This window comes from Malaclemys terrapin, chromosome 10 (assembly GCF_027887155.1).
Source record: "Malaclemys terrapin pileata isolate rMalTer1 chromosome 10, rMalTer1.hap1, whole genome shotgun sequence".
NCBI classification, from domain to species: domain Eukaryota; kingdom Metazoa; phylum Chordata; order Testudines; family Emydidae; genus Malaclemys; species Malaclemys terrapin.
In genome coordinates, this window is record NC_071514.1 from 80109430 (window position 1) to 80136552 (window position 27123).

The 27123-nt window shown below is 52.3% G+C and overlaps 1 protein-coding gene across 7 annotated transcripts in view; it reads left to right on the forward strand.

The window, feature by feature from the left end:
• Nucleotides 1-27123, forward strand: part of MPRIP (myosin phosphatase Rho interacting protein) — a 169620-nt gene that overhangs the window by 71453 nt on the left and 71044 nt on the right. For all 7 annotated transcript variants that reach the window (XM_054041200.1, XM_054041204.1, XM_054041205.1 and 4 more), the window contains exons 4-5: nucleotides 10122-10273; nucleotides 22615-22699. In XM_054041200.1, coding sequence (XP_053897175.1) covers nucleotides 10122-10273; nucleotides 22615-22699 — 237 coding nt within the window. The remainder of the gene's footprint in view (nucleotides 1-10121; nucleotides 10274-22614; nucleotides 22700-27123) is intronic.

Sequence of the window (27123 nt, forward strand, 5' to 3'; positions counted from 1 at the left end):
GACTGGAGCTACCCCCTGCTCCACCAGGAACCTTCCCTCCCACCGCCCCAAACTCAGACTGAGTCGCTGAGGGCAGAAGAAGTTCAGGTGTGCCTCCACCCTACCCAGCGTGTTGCTGGAGAGGCTGTTCTCTCAATTGACAGACCTGTGAGGTCAGGCTGATCCTTGAGACTGAAGCTGCAGATCTGTGGGTGTTCCACCCATCGCAAAGGGTGACTTGGTCCTCTTCCTTCAAGCGTGCATTAACTTGCAGTGGTGACTGCAAAGGCTCCCTGATCGTGCGCTCCTTGGCAGCAAAACCAGACAAGAAGGCAGCTTTCCACCTTCATCTCAGACTGCAGCTTGGGAACCCAGCAGTCCCTAGGGGGTTGCTGCCACTGAGGGACGGACTGTTCTATCTGAAGGCAGCGGGGTATCCAGGAGCAGTGCCCCAGGGTGATGGTTGTACTGTGCCAGGCCTGAACTTGGGCCGCTTTACACAGCGTCTCTGCTTTAAGGCTCAGCTCTGTAAAGTGTCTAATGGTTTGGCTCTGCTCCCGTTGACTGCAGTGGTGCAGGACTGAGGCCGGAGTACTGTTGCAAGTCTTACGGGATCTGGACGGTGGATTAGGCTCACTGTCTTGTTGTCCAGCTGGCTTGTGGAGAATCCTCTGTAGGGTGATGGGGTATTAGTTTTGTGTGTGGGCAGATAGCGAAGCTGCTTTGTTTAATTTCCTGTAGAGCACAGAAATCGGAACACTTTATTCCTTTCCCGTTGGCTCTGACGTTGAACTCTTCTCTGCGTTGTAGAAGATGGGACCTCATCAGGAAATGATTCAGAGCTTGCACAAGAGAGGCGGGAGGTGGGGGGGAGAGACAGACGTCTTCTCTCCAGTGCTGCTGGTGTGCCTTTCTCTGTGAAAGGTCTCTGGGGTCTAATCCAAGTCTGCTTGGAAGACTTGATGGGTTTCTAGAAGTGGAAAGTCCAGCACAGTGTGTCTTGCATGTCTGGTAACCCTGGCTGGGGAGTGTATTCCATGGACTTCATGTTGGAATCAGGATGCACGCTGTGGGCGTGTGTGTATAAATACTGATCTGTCGTACCTAAGGGAAACACTAATGCAATTTCTCCTTGGCTCTTACTCCAATGATGCTACTAGCATCTAGAGCTGCAATTGCTCATTCTGTGCGCTTGCTCTCCTGCGCCCTCCCCGGCTCCAGTGTGTTAGAAACTGACGGAATGGAGGGCAGCATTTTGTGCTTGCCGTTTTCACTGGATGGGGGTGGCCCTGCAGAGTGACTGTGGCTTTGCTCCCTGCCTCAGCAGAAAGGACATAGCTAAGCCTTGTCTCTCCGTCTCCCACTTCTTCAAGCTTCCTTGAGGCATGGTGCAGTCGCTCCATGCATAGACTCCTGTTCAGATCGGGGCAGGGAGAGTTGCACGTGTGGAGCCGGGATTGAATCAGGCCAGGACCATACAGGGTCGGAGCTGATACTCCACCTTTCTCGTCCATCATGGGGGTGGAATGAGGAGGATCACAGGCATTGAAGAGCAAGTTGAGATTGGAGCATCAGCCTTGGCTCATGCCTGCTAGTCAGGGGCTGGACCCATAGGCTTCCACGGACTGCAGCAGGCTTGGGATCCAGCTCCCAGTGAATATTTGCATGTGTAGCTTTATATAACATGTCTGAAGGGTTAACTGACATTGCTGCCTTGTGACTTTCTCTGGCATCCCTGTGTTAACTCCTCCTCCCCGTATTGGTATTTATTTTCCTTTAAAAAAAAAATGAAATGCAACTTTAGCACCGGTCCAAAGGAATGTTTTTAGTATAACTGGATGACTCGTGCTGGGTTCCAGCCGCTAGGACCCAATTTTTCCTCCACTCCTTTGCTGATACTGGAGCCCAGTTAGCGCCAGTTGTGATGGCGCAGACACTCGCCTGGTAGGAAGTGAAGGGAGACCCTCCCACAGCCCTGGGAAAAACCACCAGAGAGCAATACCTTCCAGTCACTACCGGCCAAGCCCGCATCCGGCAAGTGAAATGCATGATCCCAGGAGGCTTCAAACTCTTCCAGAATGGGCCCCACATTTTAATAGAGAGGGTTTAGTAGCTACCTACCTTCCCATTCACAATCATGGCCCTGCCACTCCTCCCTGGCATCCTGGTGGTAACTGCAGCATTGGCATGGATGTCTAATGTATCTCTGCAGCTTCCTTAAGTGCAGTCTAGGAGGTGGAGATAAGGAAGAGGGGGCCAGCACTGTGTGACTGGCCAGCACTCTGCAGACAACCAGCACGTGCTCTGCAGTCCACAGTTCAGGAACCTCTGCGCTATCTAGAAGCTTTTCTTTCTGTACCCCAGGGTACAGTTGCTAGCAATGAGCAAAGCCGCCCTGGCCCTCTCTGTGGAAAGTCAGGTTCCTGTAGAAGGTGCTTTTCCGCTTGTACTATGTGTGTGTTTTCCATTTTGTGGTATGTGCACTTACCTACCTTCAGAGTGTCTACTCTGACTCGTGGGCTAGGATAAGTAACTCCTGGGTTAGGCCCTTGGTGTGCCAACCTTCATCTGCTCCCAGGAGGAGGGTAAAACTCTGGGGGAGGGTTATTGACAATTGGGAAAAGCCTGTGAGGGCTGGGTATTTTCTGGTAAGTTGTCACATGTCTTGTGTCCCTGTTTATCCTATGTGGTTTTCCCTTTCCTCTCTCACCGTCGTGCGTGGGTCTGCTCTGCCAGTTGTGTGGCACAGGCATGTCCATGTTCAGCTGGATTGGCACCGGGTTAAATAAGGCCCATTCCAGGGTTCTCCTCCCTCTTAGGTCTGTTGGACGTGCCACTGGTTTGGTTTGGAGAGTCAGCGTTTCACGCCAAGGAAGCTGCTTGTTCCTGGCTCCAGGTTCCTGCCCTGGGCTGGCACGGGTTGTCCCATCAGATGTTTACCTTTGCCACCTTTTGCTAGAGAGAGTCCATTTGCCTGGCTCATTTCCCCCACGGCTTTCTCTTGGCGGTGTCCTGTGCCGGGACCCTGTGGATCAGATTATACAGCGGCAGTGGAAGGGCGGTGCCCACACTTACTCAAGGTGTGTGCTTGTTTGCACTTTGGGTGTAAGACCGAGTGATTTCCCCCTCACCTTTGCCCTGTACCTTTCGGCTTCAGCTCCTTCCAACTGGCTGCTGATGCTTGGGGCTGGGTTGAGGGGCCAGCTGTCTCTGTGAAGTCCTGCCTGCATCTGCAGAGGGCTCACTCGGGGCTGCAAGCGCCATGTTTAGCAGAGGCACCTTCCAAGTCCACGTCCTCACTCTGGCCTCATCCATTGTAACAACATTTAGTAGGTGTGTAGTTAGGTCTCTGGGGTCGCTAGCCCACTCCCATAAGAACGGTCACACTGGGTCAGACCAATGGTCCAGCTAGCCCAGTATCCTTGTCTTCCGACAGTGGTCAATGCCAGGCTATGGATGCCTCGAGGATGGGGTTGCGTTCCTGCCCATCTTGGCTAATGGCCATTGATAGACCTATCCTCTAAGTTGAGTGGGATGCGCTCTTACCAGTGCAAGGATGGGTGAGGGGACAAACCGTGCCGTACAATCGCTGTCTTTGCAGCAGCGTCCTCGCAGGGTCTCGACACAGCCTCAGCCCCGCTAATCTGCCCAGCATGTATTCTGGTGAGTCTGGATATTCCCTCGCGTGGCTGGCGAAGGGGGAGGAAGGAATAGGAATAAAAACTGCAGGCTCCCTCCTGTCCTTTGAGTAAACGCGCCAGGGCTCTATTACCTGAAACTCCTCCCAGGAAACTGCCGGGTGTGTCTGCACTGCAACGGAAGCCCGGGGTGGTGGAACTTGGAGAAGCCAGGCCTAGGGCAGCTCCACTGATTACTGACCCTAGGTTGAGAATTTTTGAACCCTGGCCCCAATCCAGGGCTCCAGCATCCACACCGCAATACGCAGGCCTGAGTCCAACCAACCGTATCTCAGGCTTCCTGGTGCCCTCCTGTAATGTGGCCGTTTTAGCCCTTTGTGGGAACACGTGACTGGTCACCCCATGCATCACAGGAAGTTTGAGCAGCCTGCCCAGACATCCTGCTGAGCTGTCACTTGGGCCCATGTGCTCCCAGCAACCTGGAGGAGTTGCCATTTGAAGGCCTTCTCTCGCTTGTGCTTTCACTGGGGGGGGAGAGATAGCTCAGTGGTTCGAGCATTGGTCTGCTAAACCCAGGGTTGTGAGTTCAATCCTTGAGGGGGTCACTTAGGGATCTGGGGCAAAAAACTGTCTGGGGATTGGTCCCCCTTTGAGTAGGGGGTTGGACTAGATGACCTCCTGAGGTCCCTTCCAACTCTGATATTCTATGATTAAGGTGTCCTTTGTGTTGGTAAATAGCAAGATTTTTTGGGAACAAGTCTGAGCCCCTCTTTCAGTTGGCCTGGCTTTGGTCCCTGGCATGATCGGGGCAGGGAGCAGGACTGAATTTACACAACAGTCCAGAGGAGTGAAAGCTCAGGCTTTGCCACAGAAAAGTGAAGCGATGGTGTTTCTAGGACTCTGGTTGGAGTTAGTGAAAGTTTCACCTCCCCAGTGACCGGAAAACTGGGTTTTATTTTGGGCTTTATTTTTGTATAAGACGAAAAAATCCTTTTAGGGGTCGACTTCCTTGCTGCATCAAATGGCAATGCCAGCCGGTGCTTTCTGAAACGTGATGTAACTGTGTACTTGCTCCAGCCATTCCCCACTCCTCCCCCCTTCCCCGCAGATCTCAAAGTGATTCACAAACACCCGGCCCAAGGATTTCAAAAGGGAATCGTGATTTTTTTTTTTAGGCATTTCTGATTTTTTGGCTGCCTAACTTGAGATGCCCTCGGGGGGCCTGATTCTCAGAAAGTGGTGATCACCTGATTTTTGGAAATCAAGACCCTTTAATGTGTCCGAGGCTGAGCCCCTCCGTATCGATGCACCCAGAATCACTGGTCACTTAATAATCTTGCCTGGAGTCCGGTATGTTCTGTCCTTCCCCGCTCCCTTTTGTCTGGTTTATTATTATTTGTATTGCTGTAGTGCCTAGCATGGAGCTGGGCTCCATTGTACTAGCTGCTGTATAAACACAGAACAAGGCGGGCAGGGACCATCTCTTGTCCCGTGTTTGTATCCTACCTAGCACAGTGGTTCTTGGTCGGCCCTTAGGCTCTACCATAATAAATATTGTTAAGTCTCTCAGCGTTTTTGTGAGGTAGGGAAACATTTTCCACATTTTACAGCTGCATAAACTTAGGGACAGTGCAGTTAAGTAACTTGCCCAAGGTCATGGTTAGTCTATGGCAGAGTTGGGACCAGATCCCAGGAATCCTGATTTCCCACCCCCTTGCGCTAACCACTAGTCCTTGATTCCTCACTTATTATTTTTTTAACTGCATAAGCAGCTCTTGAAGATGCTTCAGTGGCATCTGTGTTCGTTTCCATGGCAAAGCACTCTACAATGGTTGCCAAAAATAATTCTCCGTGCCAGCCTCGCCATCTGCAGGAGGAAGTGTCAGAGAAGCTGGCTTGGATGCTTCCTCTGTGCCCTCTTTCTCTTCATAGTATTCAAAACGTGTAGGCTTCTGTTCCTCTCGCCTTGCTGTTTTCACGGCGAGGGTTTAAGCAGTGCCAGGGAGAGGGGGATACGGGGCGCAAGGGAGGGGTTGAAGCCTGGCCCAAATGGAGGCTGGTGCTGAGATCAGTCCATTGTAGAGCTGTTTTGGGGACTCCTTGTTGCAATGTGCCGGCGGTCCCGGTGTCTGGCGGGGGGAGGACTCCGTGGGCCACGGCAGGCTTTTCATGGGCAGCCGAGTCAGGTTAGCTGATCTGAGACTAATAGGCCTCCAGCCTCTGCCGCTTTGGGTCCTGGAGGAAGTGGGGTTTCGAAGGGCTCTGTGTGGGAGGGCTGCTGCCAGTTGAAGCAGCTGGAGGCGGTGACGGATGGGAGAGACAGGGGCCCGCGCTCGAGGTGACACTCTAATCGGATGAGAAGGAATGACTGCTCCAGATGGACTTGTCAGCTTCAATGAGCGCCAACACCTTTCCCACTCCCTGTCTCACTTTCTCTCAGCTTCTTTTCCTCTCCCGCTTGTCTGATCCCCTTCCATGTTCTTTTGCTTCCCCCTTCCCGGCTTGGATCCTCTCTGGCTTTTTCAAGTAACCCCAGCGCCCTAGGCTGGGTGCTGCCTTAAAGGATCAGTTGCCCACTTCCTTATGCCCTTGTTTTGAGGCCAGCGTTTGCCGATTAGAGGGGGAGGTGCTAGGTCTTTTGCAGCCCACATGAAAGGGAGAAGGCAGAGCTGGACTCTTAAGCTATGTTTATGCTTGTGACGGCGTGTAGAGTTCAGGCACTGTATGTGTGGCTACATGCAGCGGGAAAAGGCTCTGTCAGTGGGATGCTACACTGCTAAAATAGCTGTGTAGACATGGGCGACATGGCTTGGGCATGTAGAGAGCCGTGTAGGGGATGTACCCTGGGGGTTCAGGCATGTAGGCCGCTTTGCTCATCCAAGTCAAGTACACTGCTGTTTATACCCAGGCTGGCTGGGCGTGCAGCGTCCGCACGCTACATGCTGCCGCAAGTGTATCCTGAGGCTTGAACTGTCCTGCAGCAAGGGGCGTCACGGGGCAGCAGTGCGCCACGCTGTGGATTATGATGCCCTCCAGGTAGTGCATATTTTATGTCTCAAACCCAACCCTCTCTCCGTGGATTGAGGCTGAATTGACTTCACTCCCGTCACTGGATCAGGACTGTTACAAAACATGCATGCAAAAAATCCTCCCCTGCCCCTAAGGACATGCAGGATCCCGCTGTCTCTGGGGAGCGTAACTAAGGGGTGCTGACGCTACAGACTTTTTCCCTGGGCTCTGGCCCTGGAGGTGGCGGCTGCCGCTGCTGTGCGGGAGAATATGCTCCGGGAATTGAAAAAGGGGAACAGAGTAGCACCTTCTCCTGTGCCCTGCAGCACGTTGGCAAAGAAGACACCAGCTGTGATGTAACAGGGATAGATCCTTCACGTTTCTCTGCTGAAGTCAGGAGGGGAATTCAGATGTGCACCACCTGTCGCGTAGGCTGCGTCGTCTGCACTGTGGTCTGGTGTAGCTGCAATAGCACGGGCAGTGGCAGCGGAGGCATGGCTTAACTGCGCTGAGTAGAAACCTGCTTGAAACCGGTGGGTATGTACTTGACACAGTTAAGCTATCCCTGTGCTGCTGCTACCATGGCTACGCTGCTGTTTGTGCTCTCGCTAGCTTGATGAGAGGTAGCAGGAATATGTGCTGAGAATCACACCCCGAACCTGGGAATCACACCCCTAGCTCGTAGTGTAGACTGGGCACTGCTAGCACCTGGATCTCAAAGCACTTCCCAAAGATTGAAATGCATTATTCCTGTTTCACGCTTAGGGGAAACTGAGGCCCAAGCGGATGCCCACGGCCGCACAGTATGTCAGTGGCAGAGGTGGACGTAGACTCTTGGTCTGCTGAACTCCCAGCCTCCCACTCTGGTGACTGAGTCGTGTTCTCTCCCACCCCTCGTAGAAATCATTTCCCCAGGAGGGGTTTCTCTGCGGCCTGAGGAGAAGGCCTGCGTGTTCCACAGCGCCTGAATGCTCTCGCATCTGCCTGGCCTTCCCATGGCAGGGCCTTGCAGGTGTTGGAAAGCTCAGGGCAGTGGAAATTCCCCTCTCTCCCCCACCCCGCAACACAGGCCGCTGTCTCTTTAATAATCTTCCTAGGTGACGACTGTATCTTCAGTGTCTCTCAGACAGCAGGGAACTGAATTCCTTCGATCCCCCTGCTTCTCCCCACACGCGGTAAGAGCGGCTCAGGCGCCTGCTTAGACAGCCGTGGCAGATTAATGTGGGGCCTCGAGGCTGGCAGGCGCAGATGCCGGCAAACTCGATGTTTCATTAACTTTAATGGGAAAATCCTACCGAGTGTGTGCTCAGGCTTGGCTGGCTGCCCGCCCAGCCAAATGAAAAAGCAAATTCCCCCTTCTCCGCCCTCCCCTCACCCCCCAGACAAGGGTCAGGTCCGGAGCAGCGTGACGTTAGCCTGTCTGTCTGTGTAAGAATAACAACACAAAATGGAGCAAGACCAGGAGCGCAATCATGGCCATATAGGTGGGGCATGACACGAGATCGCCCTTCCTGGTGGGGGAGAGATCCCTTCACTTCTCTCGCCCAAGCACTGACACTGAAATTAAACAGCCCCTTAGCCCATGCCCGGTGGGCCTGAGTCAGCTGGCACGGGTCAGGCGCAGGTTTTTAATTGCAGCGTAGACATATCCCATGTGCCTTGAGCATCAGCTGGGGGCATTGTGGATAGCTGGAGCCTAGCTTGGCTCTCTGACAGCCATGCTACAGCGCTATCTGCACTGTACAGTATTAGCTACCCCGTGGAGGGATTTGCTCACACATGACAGCACCCAGCAGTTAGAGCGTGGCTACCCTGTGGTGTAGTCCGTGTGTTAACTGTGTGCTTGAGCCCTGTTAAAGCTTTGGGCCAAGATTTTTCAGCGGTGATTTTTAGTACCTCGGTTTTTGGGTGCCTAGCTCGAGAAGAGCGTGCTGAACGCCCACCCTCTGAAAAGGACGTCCCTTCTTAAGGGGATTTAAGTTGAGCGCCCAAAGTCTTTCATCCCTTCTGACAATTCTTGGCCTCGGATTCTAGCAGGCCTGACTCCCAGTTCAGGAGCAAGGTTGAAACACCCAAGTGGTGCTGTCTGTACCCTGCAAGGCCACACTGTGTGTTAAAGGCCAGGAACCAGATCTCTTGACTGTACAGTGTAGACCATAGACTAGTCCTCTCCCCGCTCATCCCTAGCCTCCACTTCGAGTAGTTAATGCTCGGCGTGTTGTGGCCCCCAGTTAAAATAACACTGTTTTACAGGGTAGCCTTCAGACCATGGTCCACAAGGTCCCATCTGGGCGGGTCCGGGAATCGTGCTAGCGACAGCTGCCTGAAATCACCGCTGCTGTTGGCTGGATTCTGATCCCAGAGCCGGCCTGGCCGAGCTGCGGGAAGTCAGAAGCAGAAGCATCTGCTCAGAGCCGGGACTCTGCTCTGTCTGCGCTTGTGTGTGAGATGGTTATTTCGCCGGCCATTTGTTTTCTGTTTTTGTAGCGTGGGGGCACGTCAGCCCCTGCAGCTGTGGTTTCCTCCTGCAGTTTATGTTCGGAGTTGGTATCATTAGGCTGTTTTTACTGGGGTGTGTGGTATGTAATGTTTGTCCTACCAGCTGGCCAGGCTGCGCTGCAGGGAAGGCCTTCTGTAACCCCCAGTGAATGGGTATCTACACAGCAATCCGTCTGCAAAGTATCCAGGGGACCAAGGACCTGATGTCTCTTACGAATGATACAGTCATGCAGGAATACCTCGATACCAAGGCGCGTGACGCTTCTTGCCCTTGAGAGCAAGTCACCAATTTCCTGCTTGGCTTGTCCCCTAGCAGGACAGGCGTGCATGGAGACGGGCGCCTGTCCCTCCACCAAAGCAAATGGTGGTGGAGGATTGGAGGCAGCCAGAATGGGAGAGGTGTTGGGATGAGGTAGTGGGGGCAGGGTGTGGGGGTATGTGGAGTTATTGGGGGAGGGGGAGGGAGGAGCTGTGGCAGATCAGATATGATGGTGAGGGTCGGGTGAGCAATAAATGGAACGGTATTTGGGACAACCAATGGAACTCGGCATGAGTGCCTCTTGGATCTTCGGGGCGGTGAGCCTTGATGTAAACACCAGGTGAAGGAGAGAGTTGGGTCTTCTAGCAGGTTCACCCACCACCAGGCCTGTGTGGTTGTCGAATCTGCCTTGCTGGAGGTAGCACTTCCTGCGGGGCGCGGAGGGGAAGGGCTGCCTGTCCAGAGTGGGAGCTGGGACTGTACGTGGCCGGCTCTGCGAACTGGCAGAGACCAAGGGGTGGCTTAAGTGAAGCTTTGCCTTGGGCGAAGGGCGGTGGGATAGGGAAGCCTGGAGAAGAGTTACGGATGGCACAGTCAGCTGGACTCCTGAGCTTGTGAATGAATAGATGTGTGGAGAGTGCCAGGTTCTGTGCTGCTGTGGGTAGGGGTGGGATGTCTACCATGCAGCATTCGGCTCCTCTGCTCCTCCTTTTAAAACCTGCCTCCTTTTGTTCCAGCCCACGACCCTCCCCCAGGGCACCATCAACATGAACCAGTGCACGGATGTTGTGGATGGGGAGAGCCGGACGGGGCAGAAGTTCTCCCTGTGCATCCTGACTCCCGAGAAAGAGCACTTCATCCGAGCTGAGAACAAGGAGATCATCAGCGGGTGAGTCGAGGCCCTGGGGTCTGTCTTCCCGGAGGTCATGTGGGGCTCTCTGCTTAGGTTTGCAGCACAGGGGTGGCACTGGAGAACGAGAGGGCTGGATGGCTCAAGCGACTTGCGATGGGATATGAAGCCTCTTGCTTTGTCCAAATCCTGCTCAATTGGGTAGTGTCTTTTGTCCTTCCACGGCTATTTCTGTGGTGGGTCTCCACCCAGTTCCTACTTGTTAGGTGCTCACAAAACCCAAGCGACTGTTGTGTTTGTTCCCCTTCCACTGGAGTTCAACAGAGATGCCAAGGGGTGGAAAGCTGTGAAAACTATGCCAGCCCAAGCCTCACCCTACCATGTGCTCCTGCCAGGGTGGAGGCAAATGGATGGGGGTGATGAAGGAAAGCTGTCGTTACTGACACATGGAGCATGGTGGCAAAGTCTTTCAAAGCTTTCCCTCAGTGTCAGTTGTTCCCCCACTTCCGCCATGGGGTGATACCACCCTGTGATGTGGCCCTTGGCTTGTCTTCTGTTCCTCTTTGCTGGATGGGCTGGTGATTTTTTCCATTCTTTGAGGCCCATGCTTTAGAGAGACGGGTCCCCAATGCATTCCTGGTGCTTTGTGTCTCCTGGGCATCTGGCTGTTGAAGGTACTACTGCCACCAGTTCCAGCAGTTGAGTCTCCTAAGGATTAAACTAACCCAGCTTTAGTCTAAAGTCATTGGGCTCAGGGCAGGGGTAACCAGGTGAAATTTAATGGCCTGAGAGATACAGGAGGTCAGAGCAGATGTTCTAATGGGTCCTGCTGGCCATAAACACTATGAAACTTGTGATGGGTGCATGTCACTCACCGTACAGCCCAGTGCCCACGGGACGATTTGCAAGAGGGGTCGGTCATGCGACATCAGAACACAGATCAGTCCGTGATAGTGACAGATCCCATCTCTGCGTCCAAGCTATAGTATGGCACTAAATAAGCCTCGTAAACTAACCCAGCTATATGTTTCTTTCTTGTTCTTGTAAAAGCAGTGGGCCAGATTCTGCCCTCAGTTGCCTCGCTAAACCTGAGGGTTGTAACCGAGGGCAGAATTTGGCCCCAGTGTGTCCTGGTTTGAGCATCATATGCAGTTGTGTGTAGCTGCAGGTCTACGGAAGTTGCTCTGTACTAGAATTCTGCCTTGCTCTGCACAGTACCTGCCTTTTGTCTCTGATCAGTGGCTGATACAGGATTGGGGGAGGGAAGTGAGGCCGGATCCTGCTTTGGGAAGGGGATGGATTCTGTGGTCTGAGCTCCAATCCTTTATTTTCCAGGAAGTCTGAGTGACGACTAGGAGTGTGTGTGCAGCCCGTACCTGGACCATCTCCCAGCATCAGTGTCAACGTGCTGGACCATTTGGCACTTGCTTGGTTGGCAGGGCAGCTCTGCGATGTGCATGGTTTTAATGACGGGTATTATGAGGGCGATAAACCTCTAATATTCGAGAGGCTCTAATTGCATGGGTGCCTCCTGAATCCAGCTGGCAGCCGAGCCCTGCCGCTGTCCAGTGTGATGCTTTGCGAGAGGCTGTGTGGCAAGCAAAATCCACCTTTATCACTAGTGTGCTCATTGGCATTGGAAGCCAAAACAGCCCAGCTTGCCAAGTTCAACAGCGAGCGCAGGGGCTGTGCTGGCAGATTGTGTGCTGCACATCTGGACCCGATGGGCATAAACACACACTCTGGGGAAGAAGCTGGAAGGAATACACTGGCAACTGCTTGCTAATGGCTGGATTTGATGATACCATGGGCTGCTTGTAATTCCCCCTTAACAGCAGACATTTATCTTCCACTGACTTTTGCCCTTTCCCACTTGGCTAGTTTTCCTCCTCTCCTGTCCCCAGATCTCCACAGGCCTCTGGCACTTGTAATAGAGCAGTGTGACTGCCTGTAGGGGACTGACTTATTGCATGAGAATCATGCATGACTTCAGCAGGGATATGATCAGTGATGGAGCATTTAAGTCCTGAAGTTGGGAGTGCCTCCTTCTGGGCTTTTGTCCAACATATTCTGAAACTCAGACACCTGCCTTTGGAAAATCAGGTCTGTTTAAGGTGTCTCCAGTGGTACCCCAGAATTGAGACACCTAGAGTCTCTAGTTACTTTTGAAAATCTTGGTCAGACGGTTGATTTTTGTGGTGTTTCCCATTGATGCATGTCTTACCTAGTGACGTACTGCAGCAAGGACGCTTATGGAAGGGGAGAATTTTTAAACACACTGTAGCATTTGCGAAGTGTTTTGAAAATGGAACTGGCTCAGAGTGCTTGGGAAGCGATGTCCCTGGTCGGTCCCGTCAGTGGATTGTATCATTATGGTAACAAATACTGGCCATTTACAAGGCCAGTCAAGAAGCTGGTAGGGATGAAGTTGGGGGAGGGGAGGGAGAGAAGCCTGGAAAGGGGTAGGTTAGGGGACGATTGGCACTAAGGAGGAGGCATGTTGTGTGGTCTGTGCTTATACCGCAGTAACCTGATCTTTGACCTAGCTGGCTAGTCCCCCTCATGAGCATGTCATTAATAACTGCAGGATCTTGAAGTTGGCGTCATTGTCAGCACCGTGGCAGATCCCCAAGAGACATCTCTATCGATGTCCTTAGGAGGTGTGGCTAAATATTCAGTTGATGTCCATCACTGGCGATCTTACCGTACCATTGAAGCTTTTGGCGACCACATGATTGTCAGGTGTGTAGCAGCAGCCCTGGCTTTGGAATCCGTTGGTCTTCCATCCTAAAAATGTGCGCAAGCCACCAAAACCAAACTAGGGCTGATGGAGGCAGTTGAAGATAGTCATAACCAAACCCAGCATCACGGCTCTTGTCCTGATTATTAATATACCTTCTATTCCTCTGTTATACCTGACGAGAATCAAAAACATCAGTCTCACTCTTCAGCCTTTCACTGCTGAACAACTGAGAGAGGTGGTTTAACCATGGTTTTATAGATCGGCAGCTTTGTAGCAAACTTGATGTCATGATGTCCCCACAGATGCTATTGAAGGGCCCGAAATCTGGCAACAGCTGCTGGTATACGAGTGTCCACCTCTTTCAAGCGTCCTCCAACACTTCCCAAGTATCTGAGCAAGTGGCAATGTCCTGTTCAGGCAGGTTAATACTGAGCTGGTTGTAATCTGGAGCTGTAGGCTGGCTGGGGCCCAGGCGCTTACTGCTTTTCATCTTCAGAGCACTTCAGCATCCATTTAATATGCCCAGGGCCGGTGCTTCTATTTAGGCGACCTAGGCGGTCGCCAAGGGCACCAGGATTTGGGGGGGGGGTGTGGCATTTTGCCACCCCCGGCAGCAATTCGGCAGCGGGGGGGTCCTTCCGCACTCTGGGTCTTCGGCGGCAATTCTGCGGGAGGTCCTTCACTCGCTCCAGGACCCGCCGCCGAAGTGCCCTGAAGACCGGGAGCGCGGAAGGACCCTCCCCACACTGCAGAATTGCCGCCGCTGACCGGGATCGTGGAAGGACCCCCGCCTAGGGCGCCAAAAACCCTGGCGCCGTTCCTGAATATGCCCCCTGGCTTTCCTCATTTCTTCTCTTGCTTCTTAATTGCTGGATGGCTTTTCTCTCCTATCTATGCAGGGGTTGAGAGAAGAAGGCACCTCCCATCAGAAAACCAGCGTCACTGTGCATTCAAATCCAAGAGTCCCTTCTCTGTGTTCCCCTCTCAGACCGTGCGGCTCTCTTGGAAAATGTTGGTTTGAAAACCTTCATGGCACAAAATGCAATAATCCTATCCAGTGGAACGCACCTTCAGTCAGACGGCGCTTGTGAGCCGTGCGGTGGCTTTCCACGGAGCCTCCTGTTACAACGTTAAAGGAAGCCCGTGCCGATGGCAGCGTTCTCCTGACCTGTGGGTCTAACACAGAGCTAACGGAACGTGCCCTATCAGCCTTGCCACCATTTGTGCGGCTTGTTCACTGTTTGCTCTTTGCTCAGATCTGACAGTAGAACTACATTGGTCAGTTTCTTTTTCTTGGTAACCTGTTTGTTTCTCATATTCTAGCACCCAGCTACAGGGACTGACCCTGCCAGAAAATGTTTGAAGGGACCCATCCCTTAAATCAGACTTCTGTCTGATAATGTTCTACCTTCTGCTGTTACAGGTGACAGCCCAAGGAAAGTCCCTGTGACTGAAAGGGATTAGAGAAATCAGGTGGGCTTTGTGCATTTGACAGCCCATGGTGGTGTCTGTTTCGCCCTAACCCCTCCCACCCCGCTCTGTTTAGTTCCGTCTGTTGCTTCTGTGTGGTGTCTCACTCCTTCATGCTTTTTCGCAGGCTGCCCACAAAGTTGTGATTAATACAATTTGTGGCAATCTCATGGAGGCCTGCCTGCTAGGAGATGGTGTGAGACCCGCTAAATGTTCGCGTTAGGCCACTGAATACCCAACGGTTGGGAGCAGTTCCTAGTCACTGGGTTGCAGGGGATTAGAGCAGGGGGTTGGATTTATTGTTAGATTTCATGGTGTTTCTATTAATTATGTTGGTTTTTAAACACCCTCTCCACCCCCTGAATGTTGGGTCTAATGATTTTGAACAGTGCTTCCCTCTAGCAGTCCCACAGCTGGGCACCGTCTCGTCTCCAGGGAGCTGTTGCCTGGCACATCCCCCCCCCCCCCCCCGCCAACCCTCACATCCTCTCATGTTTTACTCTCCTGTGGTGGTGGTGTCATCCCAGCTGGGTAGCTCTCTGCTCGTCCTTTGTGGGAAGGAACGTGGAAAGGGTTTGGTTGATCACTTTCTCCTGTAATTGGATCGCTCGCTGCCAGGCTCCCAGCAGAGCAACTGGCCTTAAGAGGAAAACTAAAATGAAATAACTCTTCTCCCTTATGCCCGCTGCTGGTGCTCAGTTGCTTAGCAACACCAAAGGTTGGGCTGCTAAATAGAGATAATTCCTTGTATGTTTCCCCATCTTCAGGCCTGGGATGAATGCTCCCGCTCCCCTAGTGGGGTGAGACAAGAAGGGAAGCTCAGGTTTATTCTGATTGAGCCTATGGTGCTGAGCTGCTGAGCAAGGCAACGGAGAGCCGAGGGTCAGCTGTCGTCTCCTGGTGAGACTCGGGCATGGAAGAACCATGGCAGTACGGTGCTGCACCTGGAGATCTTTCCTTGTCCCTGTTGCTGTCCCCTCTCCTGGGCTGCTTCCCTTTACCTGTGCAGAGGCGGTGCTCTGCACTGTCTTCATATAGTGCTCCACCGCTAATCGCTGCTCTGCTCCTCCCCGTGGCCAAAAGTATCCCCTCCCTCACACCCAATCCAAACCAAGCTCACGGGACTGCCAAGCCCATGCTAGAGTCACCATCCGGTCCATAGTTCTAACTTCCCCGGCCCCTCTGTGCATTGTCTCCTTAGAATGTAAGCTCCCTCGGACAGGCCCCTCAACCAGCTCTTTCAGCAAACTCCAGAGTCCAGGTTGTCTCCCCGCTTCTCTTCCTTTCCTCCCCTCCCACGGTTTGCTCTCTACACTTGCATTATATCTGGGTAGGACAAAGACCTTGTACCTTGGCATCTTGCAAGCCTCAGTTGCTACCGTAGCACTGGGGGCGTGTACTCTGCATGCCACACGGAATAACTGGATCTCAGACTGGGCTTGGGATCTCCTGTTTATCTTGCGCTATGGACTCTTACCTTTCACTCAACGCTGAGTCCTCCCTGCCCTTCCCAAACCAGAAAGCTCTGCAGGCTGCATGCAGCCGGGAGCTGTGCTGGCAGCTTGTTTTTAGGGGGGGCCCCCTCCAGCTGTGGAGCTGGGATGCTGAGGAGCCTGCCTTGAATCCACTCCCTGGCCATATGGGAGATGAGATGATGTGTCGGGGATGCCAAGAATGAACAGGTGGGAGGGGCAGCAGTGGGAGGGCAATAGTCAGTAGCACTACCATGTCCTCTCCTCTGGCAGAGTCCCAGAGGGGAAGGGAGCACAATTCTAGAGATGGTTTATGTGTAAAATGATTCCCCCCCCTCCTCCTGTTTTTTCCATCATAAGAATGGCCGTACTGGGTCAGATCAAAGGTCCATCCAGCCCAGTATCCTGTCTGCTGACAGTGGCCAATGCCAGGTGCCCCAGAGGGAGTGAGCCTAACAGGTAATGATCAAGTGATCTCTCTCCTGCCATCCATCTCCAGCCTCTGACATCCAGAGGCTAGGGACACCATTCCTTACCCATCCTGGCTAATAGCCATTAATGGACTTAACCTCCATGAATTTATCTAGTTCTCTTTTAAACCCTGTTATAGTCCTAGCCTTCACAACCTCCTCAGGCAAGGAGTTCCACAGGTTGACTGTGCGCTGTGTGAAGAAGAACTTCCTTTTATTTGTTTTAAACCTGCTGCCCATTAATTTCATTTGGTGGCCCCTAGTTCTTATATTATGGGAACAAGTAAATAACTTTTCCTTATTCATTTTCTCCACACCATTCATGATTTAATATACCTCTATCATATCCCCCCTTAGTCTCCTCTTTTCCAAGCTGAAAAGTCCTAGCCTCTTTAATCTCTCCTCATATGGGACCTGTTCCAAACCCCTAATCATTTTAGCTGCCCTTCTCTGAACTTTTTCTAATGCCAGTATATCTTTTTTGAGATGAGGAGACCACATCTGTACGCAGTATTCAAGATGTGGGCGTACCATGGATTTATATAAGGGCAATAAGATATTCTCTGTCTTATTCTCTATCCCTTTTTAAATGATTCCTTACATCCTGTTTGCTTTTTTGATTGCCGCTGCACACTGCGTGGATGTCTTCAGAGAACTATCCACGATGACTCCAAGATCTCTTTCCTGATTAGTTGTAGCTAAATTAGCCCCCATCATATTGGATGTATAGTTGGGGTTATTTTTTCCAATGTGCATTACTTTACATTTATCCACATTACATTTCATTTGCCATTTTGTTGCCCAGTCACTTAATTTTGTGAGATCTTTTTGAAGTTCTTCACAGTCTGCTTTGGTCTTAACTATCTTAATCAGTTTAGTATCATCTGCAAACTTTGCCACCTCACTGTTTACCCCTTTCTCCAGATCATTTATGAATAAGTTGAATAGGATTGGTCCTAGGACTGACCCTTGGGGACCACTAGTTACCCCTCTCCATTCTGAAAATTTACCATTTATTCCTACTCTTTGTTCCCTGTCTTTTAACCAGTTCTCAAGCCATGAAAGGACTGTCCCTTTTATCTCATGACAACTTAATTTACATAAGAGCCTTTGGTGAGGGACCTTGTTAAAGGCTTTCTGGAAATCTAAGTACGCTATGTCCACTGGATCCCCCCTTGTCCACATGTTTATTGACCCCTTCAAAGAACTCAAATAGATTAGTAAGACATGATTTCCCTTTACAGAAACCATGTAGACTTTTGCCCAACAATTTGTTCTTCTACGTGTCTGACAATTTTATTCTTTACTATTGTTTCAACTAATTTGCCCGGTACTGACGTTAGACTTACCGGTCTGTAATTGCCGGGATCCCCACTTCACTGGTGCCAGGCCTTGCTCTCAAACCTTCCTCCAAAGAAACTGGCTTCCCTGCCTCAGTGCTTTTCTTCCTGCCATAGGGAGCAGCCAATGGGACTTCTGTTCCCAGCAGCAAATGGGGCTCCTAGTAGAGAGGGGCTGATGCTTTGATTTTTAAATAAGATTGGGACTCGCTTGCTGAGGTGGGGAGTGACAGGAATTTGAGAGGTTGGGATCTCTTCTTGCAGGAGTGGGTGCTGATGGGTGCCAGCAACGCCCTGGGATGAGCCAGTTGGGTCCTGTGTTTGGTGGGTGGGAGGCTAATCAGCAGCCTTGTCTGCACTAAAACTTTGTAGCCATAATCCAGGTGGCTCCGTAGTTAGATGTCTGTGCTTTGTCTGCACTTGTGCTCCCGGGCTGGCTGGCAGGTCGTTCTTCCCCATTGTGGGGGAGGCGGTGGTGTTCTCACTTTGATAAACCTTTGTAAATCGTGTAATCAGTTCGGAAGCTGAAGGAAACCAAAAGTGAGGGGAAGAGGGGAGTGAGCAGAGTGTCCCTGGGCCCGTTGTACAGGGCTCGCTCCTGCTTCACCCGCTCTGGGTCTCCGGCTAACACCTGCTCCACTGGAGGTTCCTTCTCTGCCCTTTGTGGTGATATTGACCGGATACAGGTGGAGATCTCCCCCTAGCTCTGCTCTCCGACTCTTCCCCTGCCCTACAGCATCACGGGACACCAGCCCCCCCTTCCTCCCAACTCCCCTTGGCATCTGTTTCTCCCACTTAGCTATGCCCTACAATGTTACAGCAACTCCAAGACTCTCCTGCTGTGCTTGGTCATGCCCTGAAGCATTGGCAAAAATGCCCGTTTTCCCCTCCCTTCTCTCCCTGATCCCTGTGCTGTGCCCAGTCACACAGTTGTTACTGGTATCTCCTGTTTTCCTCTTTCTCCCATGCTCCAGTATCCGGCTCAGTCTTCCATTACTCTACCCCACTCTACTCGCTGTGGGTAATGCTAAGAGACACGCATGCTGCAAAGAAAGTGGGGCTGATTTCTTGTGCATTGGCCCTGCATCTTATTTTGAAACTCTGCGTTTTGCCTCCAACCGTGGCATTAATCCTCCCACTTGGTTTCAAGCCATGGTAGTTTTATTTTGCAGCTGCAGCATGCTGCTAAGATTCCCGTATTCGGAGAGCTGTCTTGCGTCCGTTGCGTGCTTTTTGATATTTATTGCCTAACCAAAACCCACTTGATGTGGTCATCCCAAAACTCATGCAACAGCAGCGCACACACACACTCAACGGGAGTGTGTGTGGGGGGGGGAAATTAGGTGAAGCGAAGCATGAAACATCTGGAGCAGCCTGATTGCAACCAGGTTGATTGAGATGTATGGGCTGCTTATCTGGACATGACAAGAGCCGGTAAAGGAATCCACAGCACAGCTGACTCATGGCAAGGACTGGCCTTTTTAATGCTGAATTTCCTTTCTGTTTGTTTTGTGGATACTCTACAATAAAATGCAGTGGGAGCGTGGCGTTAACAATTGCATTTCTGAAAGCAGAAGACAGACAGCCCTGTCTAGCAGATACATTCCAGTAGGTTGGTCTGTGAGGTTTCCCTAATGCACCTCGGTCCTGTCCTAGTCTCTCCTTTTCCTTCCCTCCTCCTGCTCCCCCGACATCATTCCTGTCTTTGGCCTCTCTTGAGAAGGGACTGTGCCAAATTGTTTGTGGTTTATTGCGATGAGGCCAAATCTTCACTTGAAAAGCTAGGATGAGACCCAGCAAACTCATTTTGCCTGTGACCTCAACGCTGGTTCCTTTTAGGGTTGGCCCCACAGCTGTATTGGAGGGGCTGTAGCTCAGAACTAAGAGGCAAGGGTGGCAGATGGGGTTATGGGTGGTCCTGGAGTTCTGTGCTGCACTTCATGTCTTTTGAGTTGCTATGTAGCTTTGTGTGGCTGGGTCTCTTCCCTCCGCCCCACACCCCACCCGAGCCCCAACCATTGCAAAAAGAGTTCTTCCTCTTCAGGCTGTGGTTACTGTCTACTGGGTATTGTTTGCGATGTTGTCCCTAACCAGCTCCGAGAAGCTGAGATTCTGTGCGTGCCAAGTTCCTGCTTGGAGGGAGCTTTTATGGTCAAGTTATAAACCCCTGAAAATATGGGTTAGTAATGGAAATGCTGACGCCACCCAAGCTCTGATGACATGCACTGCATTGCTGGAAGGCAGTGGAGAGGTTGCTTGCAGAGCAATATGGCTTCAGGGGAGGTATCAGAATACAGCATCCAACTGGTAATGTGGTCAGAACCCACGGATGAGTTGGACATGCTCTGCTCTTCATGGAGGGAAGAGTGGGTGAGGGAAGAATGGGTGTTCTGTGGGTCCAGGAAGGGGACACTTGAATCAGTTTAGATGGACGATATGGGCCCAAAGAGGCAAAGGTGTTAACATGACCAGGTCACTGTCCAACATTAAACAGTGTTTGTTTGCAAGGTTCAGTATACAAGACCTCATCCTGCTTAATACTGTGGCAAACACATAATTGAAAATCTTTTTGAAGATACACGAAAGAAGGAGAAACAGTTAAAGCCTTTGAAATTTGGACTATAAAGGTTTCGTTTGAGCAATGTCCCTTGTTCCCTTTCCTGTTAGCTGGGGAAAGCCTTTGGAAGGAATTGTTTTGACAGTCTCTTAGATGGTAAAAACTGCCCTTTTGGGGAAAGGAGAAAGGGAGTTGAGCTGGGCTGGAGCTGTTGGTCTGATCCCATTTCCTAAAAGACACAACAAGACAAACACGCACGAGGGGGAGAGAAGAACAGCAAGGAGAGAAAATGCAGCTTCCATCTCTGGTGTTGACTTTCGCTTGCAATCACACAGCACGCAGTCGTCTTAGCCACACTGAGACCTGGCAAACTGGGACCAGCATTGGGCTGTTTAGGGCATTGCTTTTAGCTGCCTCTTTGGTCACAGGCTGATAGCAGTATTGTGATATCCAGTCGTGGCTGACTAAGCCTGACTCTTATTAGACAGAAGGCAAAAGGAGAGGGATAGGAAAAAGAAGAAATAAGATTGGGGAGGAAGGGATCCACAAGAGGACAGGGGCAGGAACAACCAAATCTCACATCTTGGATGGCGTTTGGGATTTAGCCAGAGCCAGTGAAGATGGCAATGTCATCTGGGTCCCACTCTTGGTCTGGTGTGGTCAGAACATCTTTCAGGATGATGAAAATCCAGCAACGGTGGATTCCAGGGCAGCAGGAGATGGTGGGAGTGGCAGCCATGAACGATGGTGAAGCTCACTCCTTCCTGTTCTCCTGTCTTTGTCAGCTGGCATCTGTGTCTTCTAATGTTTCTTCCCAAAAGCTTTTCTGCTAAGGCCCCCACTGATGGGTGGAACATCCCATTCCCTCGTTATCTTGCCCACTAATTAGGCCTAGTTTCCAATGCACCAATTTTGGATGCCATGACACCTTGATTTCCAGTCCCGCACTTTTTTCCTGTTTACCAGGCATGATCTTAACACAGTCTTTGAGTTATATCAGTGGGTCTCTCAGTTTGGATTCATTCAGTCTTTGTCTCCCTGTTCTACCTTTTCCCATTAACATTTGTTTTAGAGGCTTATGAACTTTCACTCACTCCTTACAGTTGAGCTCGCAATCAGAATGAATTTGTAGGCTCAGCTATTACAACATAGTCATTGATTGTACAGCCAGAAGGGATCACTGTGGTCACCTGGTCTGCTCTCCTGTATAACACGGGCCAGAAAACTTCCCAGAGTTAATTCCTGTTTGAACTAGAGTCTAGATTTTCTAACTGGAGGGCGTGCCCCTTGCTTATCAGGAGGGTGCGGGTAAAATAGAACAATCCCACGTCCTTCCTACTTTCCAGGAAGAAGCAGTTGGTTGGGACAGCGCCTCTCTGGAGGCCGGTGCAGCGGCAGCAGTTGGCACACCAGGGAAGCGATTACTGGTGTGGGAGTGGGGTGTGAGTTGGGGGGCAGGATTTGGATTTGGAGAGCGAGCCTGCTTCTGCAGTGCCTGTTGCTGCCCCCGCACTGCATCACACCCTACATGTGCTCTGAGTGCTGGGCTGGTGGCAGTGGTGCAGGGACCGGAGTCCAAGCGACTGGCAGCAGCAGCATGGAGGAAGCAGCTGATGCCAGTGAGTGGAGTCAGTAGGGATTGCAGCCCAGCTGTGGGGGGAGAGGGGCTTGCTGGGGCTGCAGGCTGGAGGAGTGGGGAGGGGGAGAGTAAAGCAAGTGGCTTGGGAAGGGAGGATAAATTGGGGGGCACACACTGGGACACGAATCTCTGAAGGGGAGTGCAGCAAAAAAAGGTTTGGGAACCTGCACCTGATTTCCGGTCTGAATTTGTCTAGCGTTAGCTTCCAGCCATTGGATCACGTTATACCTTGTCTGCTAGCTTGAAGAACCCTCAGTCAAATTCTTAGAGACTGTGATCAAGTCACTCCTTAACCAAGGACCTCCAGGAGTCCACATGTATTGGCATATATCCATGGTACCCAATGGGATTGCACTCTGGACTCTAAGCCGAGTTGAGGTGAAGTTGGGCATGTTCTGTGCTATCATTTTCTGGGCTCCCCCACACCCTTTTACAGTAGCAGCTAAGCATAAAGCGTTATTACACGAGGAGCTGAGAGTTCAGACAGCATCTTCCATGGTCCTGTGTCCAGCCAAGAGGGGGCAAACTGAAGCAATGGAGATCTAAAAGCCAAGCGCCTCCCAGCCAGCCCAATGACTGGGAATCCTGAATCCAGAGGACACTGAGTTCTGCTGGGAGTGAGCTCTTCCCCGGGCTGCCCATCTTGCTCCTGAGGGAGGACCTTACCGTAGTTCTCTGTTTGTTTGCAGGTGGCTGGAGATGTTGATCGTCTACCCGAGGACAAACAAGCAGAATCAGAAGAAGAAGAGGAAGGTAGAGCCCCCAACCCCGCAGGTAACACCAGGCAGTGACCCCCTGTCATTCACTGTGACCCAGAGTTCTCTCCAGGGGCTGGATCCCTTGGGACTAGAGCAGCGGTCGGCAACGTTCGGCACGCGGCTCGCTAGGGTAAGCACCCTGGCGGACCGGGCCAAGTTTTATTTACTTGCTGACGCGGCAGGTTTGGCCAATCGCGGCCCCCACTGGCCACGGTTCACCGTCCCGGGCCAATGGGGGCGGCGAGAAGTGGCGCGGGCGAGCAATGTGCTGGAGCCAGGAATGGTCTCCTCACATTGGCTCTCTCCGAGGGCCGTTGCTGGTCTCCAAGGAAGGATGGGAACATCTGCCTTGCTAGCCCAGTTGAGATGAGAAATGGGCTTCTGGCCCTTTAGAACACTCCTGTTCCTGGGTGCGCAGAGCGGTCAAGTGGCACCAGGGCAGCTACCAGGGCGTAAATTAATTTCTGGATGTCACTTTCCGAGCTCACTGCTCCTCCCCCCAGCTTCGAAGATGAAAGTGCTGTGTTAGTGCTCATTAGCCTGCCTCTAAAACGCCCCATAGCAGCCAGTGCTGCAGCAACTGCGTTAAACCCTTGGCTCCCCCCCGCCCCCCGATCTGGTTTCTCAGATCTGGCTGAGTTACTTTCCCAGAAGGCAAGATGGATGCGTCTTCCCCGCTTTTCCCCTTTCCTCCCAGGCCTGGTTCCTTTTGTGTGTGCTGGCTGAACCGCAAGGGGATGTGCGGGGTTGTATATCTGGGAAGGGTCTGCAGCCAGGAGTAGGGCTGCAAGTGCTTGGGTTTAGGTAGGTGCATAAGGAAGAGGGTGTGGCGTGGTGGGAAGCTCGCCACTTCTCCAGCTACCTTTGCTAACACACAGGCCGGCTCCACAGCCAATTGCAAAGCTTTGAACAGTATCCTTTGGGCTCAGGGGCACGTGTGCAGAGGGGGAGGGAGGATGGGAAGAGGAGGAAGCGATCCTGGCTGCTCATAGCCCTGGTAGGGTCCGGGAAGAAATTCCACAGGGCTCCAGTTTCCCTGCATGAGATGACCCTGGAGATAACTAGAATGAAAGGAAAATAATGAAGGCCAGGGCTGAGCTGGGAGTTTCGGGGGCTGGAGCTGTGCTCTCCAGGGACCCAGCGACAGCTCTGCGCTCGCTTTGACTATAAATGGTAAAAGCCGGGGCTGCCCATGACCCATGCGTTCCTGCCCGTGTCTCCCACATGGACGGAGTGGGGGAGAAACCCACAGGTTCGGAATCCCACCCCTAGGCTGGAATAATCTCTCCTCTCAGGGGCTGCAAACAGCCTTGACCCATGTGAGTGTGTCCTGGAGCTGCTGGCCAGCAGGGCGGAGGTGGTTGGACTGGAGGAATTCACCCAGCAGGCCTGGACGCTCACAGATGGTTACCTGGTTACTTGGGAGCTGGGCAGGGTGTCAGTTGGAAAATAAGCCCAGCCCTTCCCCCTCTTTCCTCCTCCCCCCTCCCTCCACCGGCGTGAGCCATTTGTTTTCTCCTGCGATTCCCATATAAGGGTCAGGTCTGGGCACCTGAGGAGAGCTGGGTCTGGCTCCACATGGAACGCTTGTGGATTGTCCCCAGCAGCCCAGGAGTGAGAGGGAGCAGAGCTGTGGCTTCCTCAGCTCCCACCCGAGGTCCTCTGAGGGGTACGGGGTGGGAGGAAGAAGGGAATCAACTCTTTACATAGATTATCTGTGGCCAGTTCTCCCCCTCTGCCTCCCTTCCGGAAGTCGCTCCTGCGCCTGATGCTGGGTCGTCTGGGCCACCCCCCTGGAGCGTGGGGAGGGCTTAGAACTGGCCACAGGAAAACTGTGCGGAAATGTTGGCTCCTGAGTGCCATGGATGTGGTGATGTTGTGCCGACACCCGTTCTGTCCTGGGGTCTCTCCCCTCATCAGTGAGAATCAGCAGAGATGCTGACCCCTAACCCCCCCAGCCGTGAACCCAACCCCAGGCCCCTTTGTGGGGACTCGAACTGGAAGCATGACGCCTCAGTGTATCCCTTTCAGGGCATTCTGGGAAATTACGTCTGGCTGTGCGGGGGCTGCGGCCCAGAAGCTCCCTGCACGTGGGAGCAGGGGGGAAGGAAGGGAATGGTGCTGACTGAGGAAACATTACCCAGCATAAACCCAGCTCCCAGAGCTGCCTGCTTTTGAGGGGGAAAAATGCAGCCAGAATAACATCATTTTGGGTTACGTTTCATCACCATGGCAACCGCTTGGAAACTGTACAGCATCTGCGCTCCTGAGCACCAAATAAGGCAAGTGGCTCTGGAGAGGATGCACCCTGCCTTCGCGGAGGCGGTGAAGAAGCCCCAGCTCCCTGGAGGACTGAGCCAGGCTGCCCAGGTGTCCCCAAGGATGGGGTGTGTGGGGGCCCAGTGGGGTGCAACCCCTGTGTCTCGCTGCCTTAGGCACAAGCTCAGGGGCTTAGTGTGGGAATAGAGAACGCCACCATCACCCACAGTAAAATGCCAGAGCACAGACACCCCTGCCCGGATGCCAGCACTGGGTGTGTAGCCCAGGCCAGCTCCCCCGAAGGAGCCAGGTTCGTACTTCAGCTGCCGCTGTACAGAGAGCTCACGGTGGATGAGCTCATGTTTTCTATTTATTTCTCTGCTTCAGCTCCCTGGCCCTTGGCTGCTCTCTGAGGTCTTCCCCCAGGCCTCCGTGGAATCCCAATTCTGTCACAGTTGTCCTCTATTAGCTGGTCTCTTCCTCTCCTCTTACGTTTCATGGAGGAAGGCTGTGTCATGCCTCTTCAGCACTCCACTTATCCCTTTGCAGAAGCTCTCAGTGCCCTGAGAATGATCCTCTTGTCTCTCTAACTCTGCTCCATCAGAGCTGGTGGTTAATGCTTCCCTCTGCTTCTCCCCCACCCCCCTCGCTGCTCTCCACAACAGCCTTTCTCTCTTGAAGGCATTGAGGTATTGAGCTTGTGTATTTCTGTCCACTCTTATGCCACGTCTAGTGTGTGAAGGTCACTGCCCAGAAAACACTGCCGCATGCCACTCAGGGGGACGGGCTAGGAGGGTGGCACAGAGGCTAATACCCATAATTCAACAGCATCGCTCGTACTCCATTCAGGCCAGGCTCCAGCAGTAAGATCTCTTGGGGCACTTTGCTCTTAGATCCCCTAAATAAGGGCTTCATCCTGCGTGGTGCTGAGTACCTCCCCATCACAAAGAATGGGAGTCCAGGGCACAGTCCAGATTGGCCCTTGCAGGGTTTAAGAGAAATAAATAGACACAGCGGGACCAATTAATAAACCTCTCCCGCCCTTCATCTTGCAAATCTCTCCAAGTTCCTTAAGCAGCCCTGGTGCTGCCCCCGCCCTTGTCTCTGCTTGAGTTGAGCACAGGGGCGGTCTTGGGTTTCCACTCCATGGCGTGTCTTAACTGGAAGGTAGCATTATAACAAAGGACCAGCACCCATGGGGCTGAGACTAGCAACTGATCAAACAAGAATCTTCTCCTTCCTCACCCCATACCTTCCCCCAAACCTTGAACCAAACCTTTAGGAAGGAGCATGGAATCTATTTTTATGGTGTAACTTCCACTTTCCAGAGAGCCCTTTGCCTTGCTGGGTCCTAGACCGAAGCAGCTGCCACCCCGGACCTTAGACTTCCAGCTCCTGCTCTTTGAGGCTGGAGGCTAGCTGGGTTGGACAGCTCAGAGGAGCATCTGAATTCCTGAGCGCTTCTTTGGAGTCAGCATCTGCGTCGGCACTATCCTAGAGTTGAGTGCATTTGGCCTAGGCCTGCGTCTGTCCCAAACCTTTGAGGCATGTCTGTAAGAATTCAATTACTGTTTGAGACTGTCCCATACCTCTGTCTGCTCCTTAAATGTACTGTCTGGCTAACAGAGGGACAGTGCTCAGCTTGAAGGCCAGATGTGGCTAGTACTCAATGTAGGAAAGTGGATCAGATCAGTGCCCTCTAGTCCAGTGTGTCTAACAGTGGCCAGCTTCAGAGGGAAGGTGTAAAAACCCCGCATAGCAGCACGAGAACAATGTTGCTTAACTTCAGGCTCCTACCATGGGCGAACTCAAACCACGTGTGGCTTCTCTGAACCTTTCCCTGAGGGGATGAGCACAGGGCCTGTATTGGGTTGGGGCTCCTCTTTAACATTTTTATTCTAAAAAATGTATGGAAATGGGCTCAGGCCAGCTGCCTGCATGATCTCTTTGAACTGGAACATTTGTGGTCCCTGTGTCGTGGATCCACAGGACTGGTGCTATGACCCCAGCTTTGGAACAGTCTCTGGGAGGACCCCTTCAGTGAGCCAGACCCCCTAGGGGTCTCAAGCTTCCTCCAGGGCAAGCCACATGGCTTCACCGCCTCCGAAGGCCAGGCCTCTGGTCCTTCAGCCCTCCTGCTTCACACCGTGAGCTCTGTTCAGCAATTCCACCTGAGGCAGA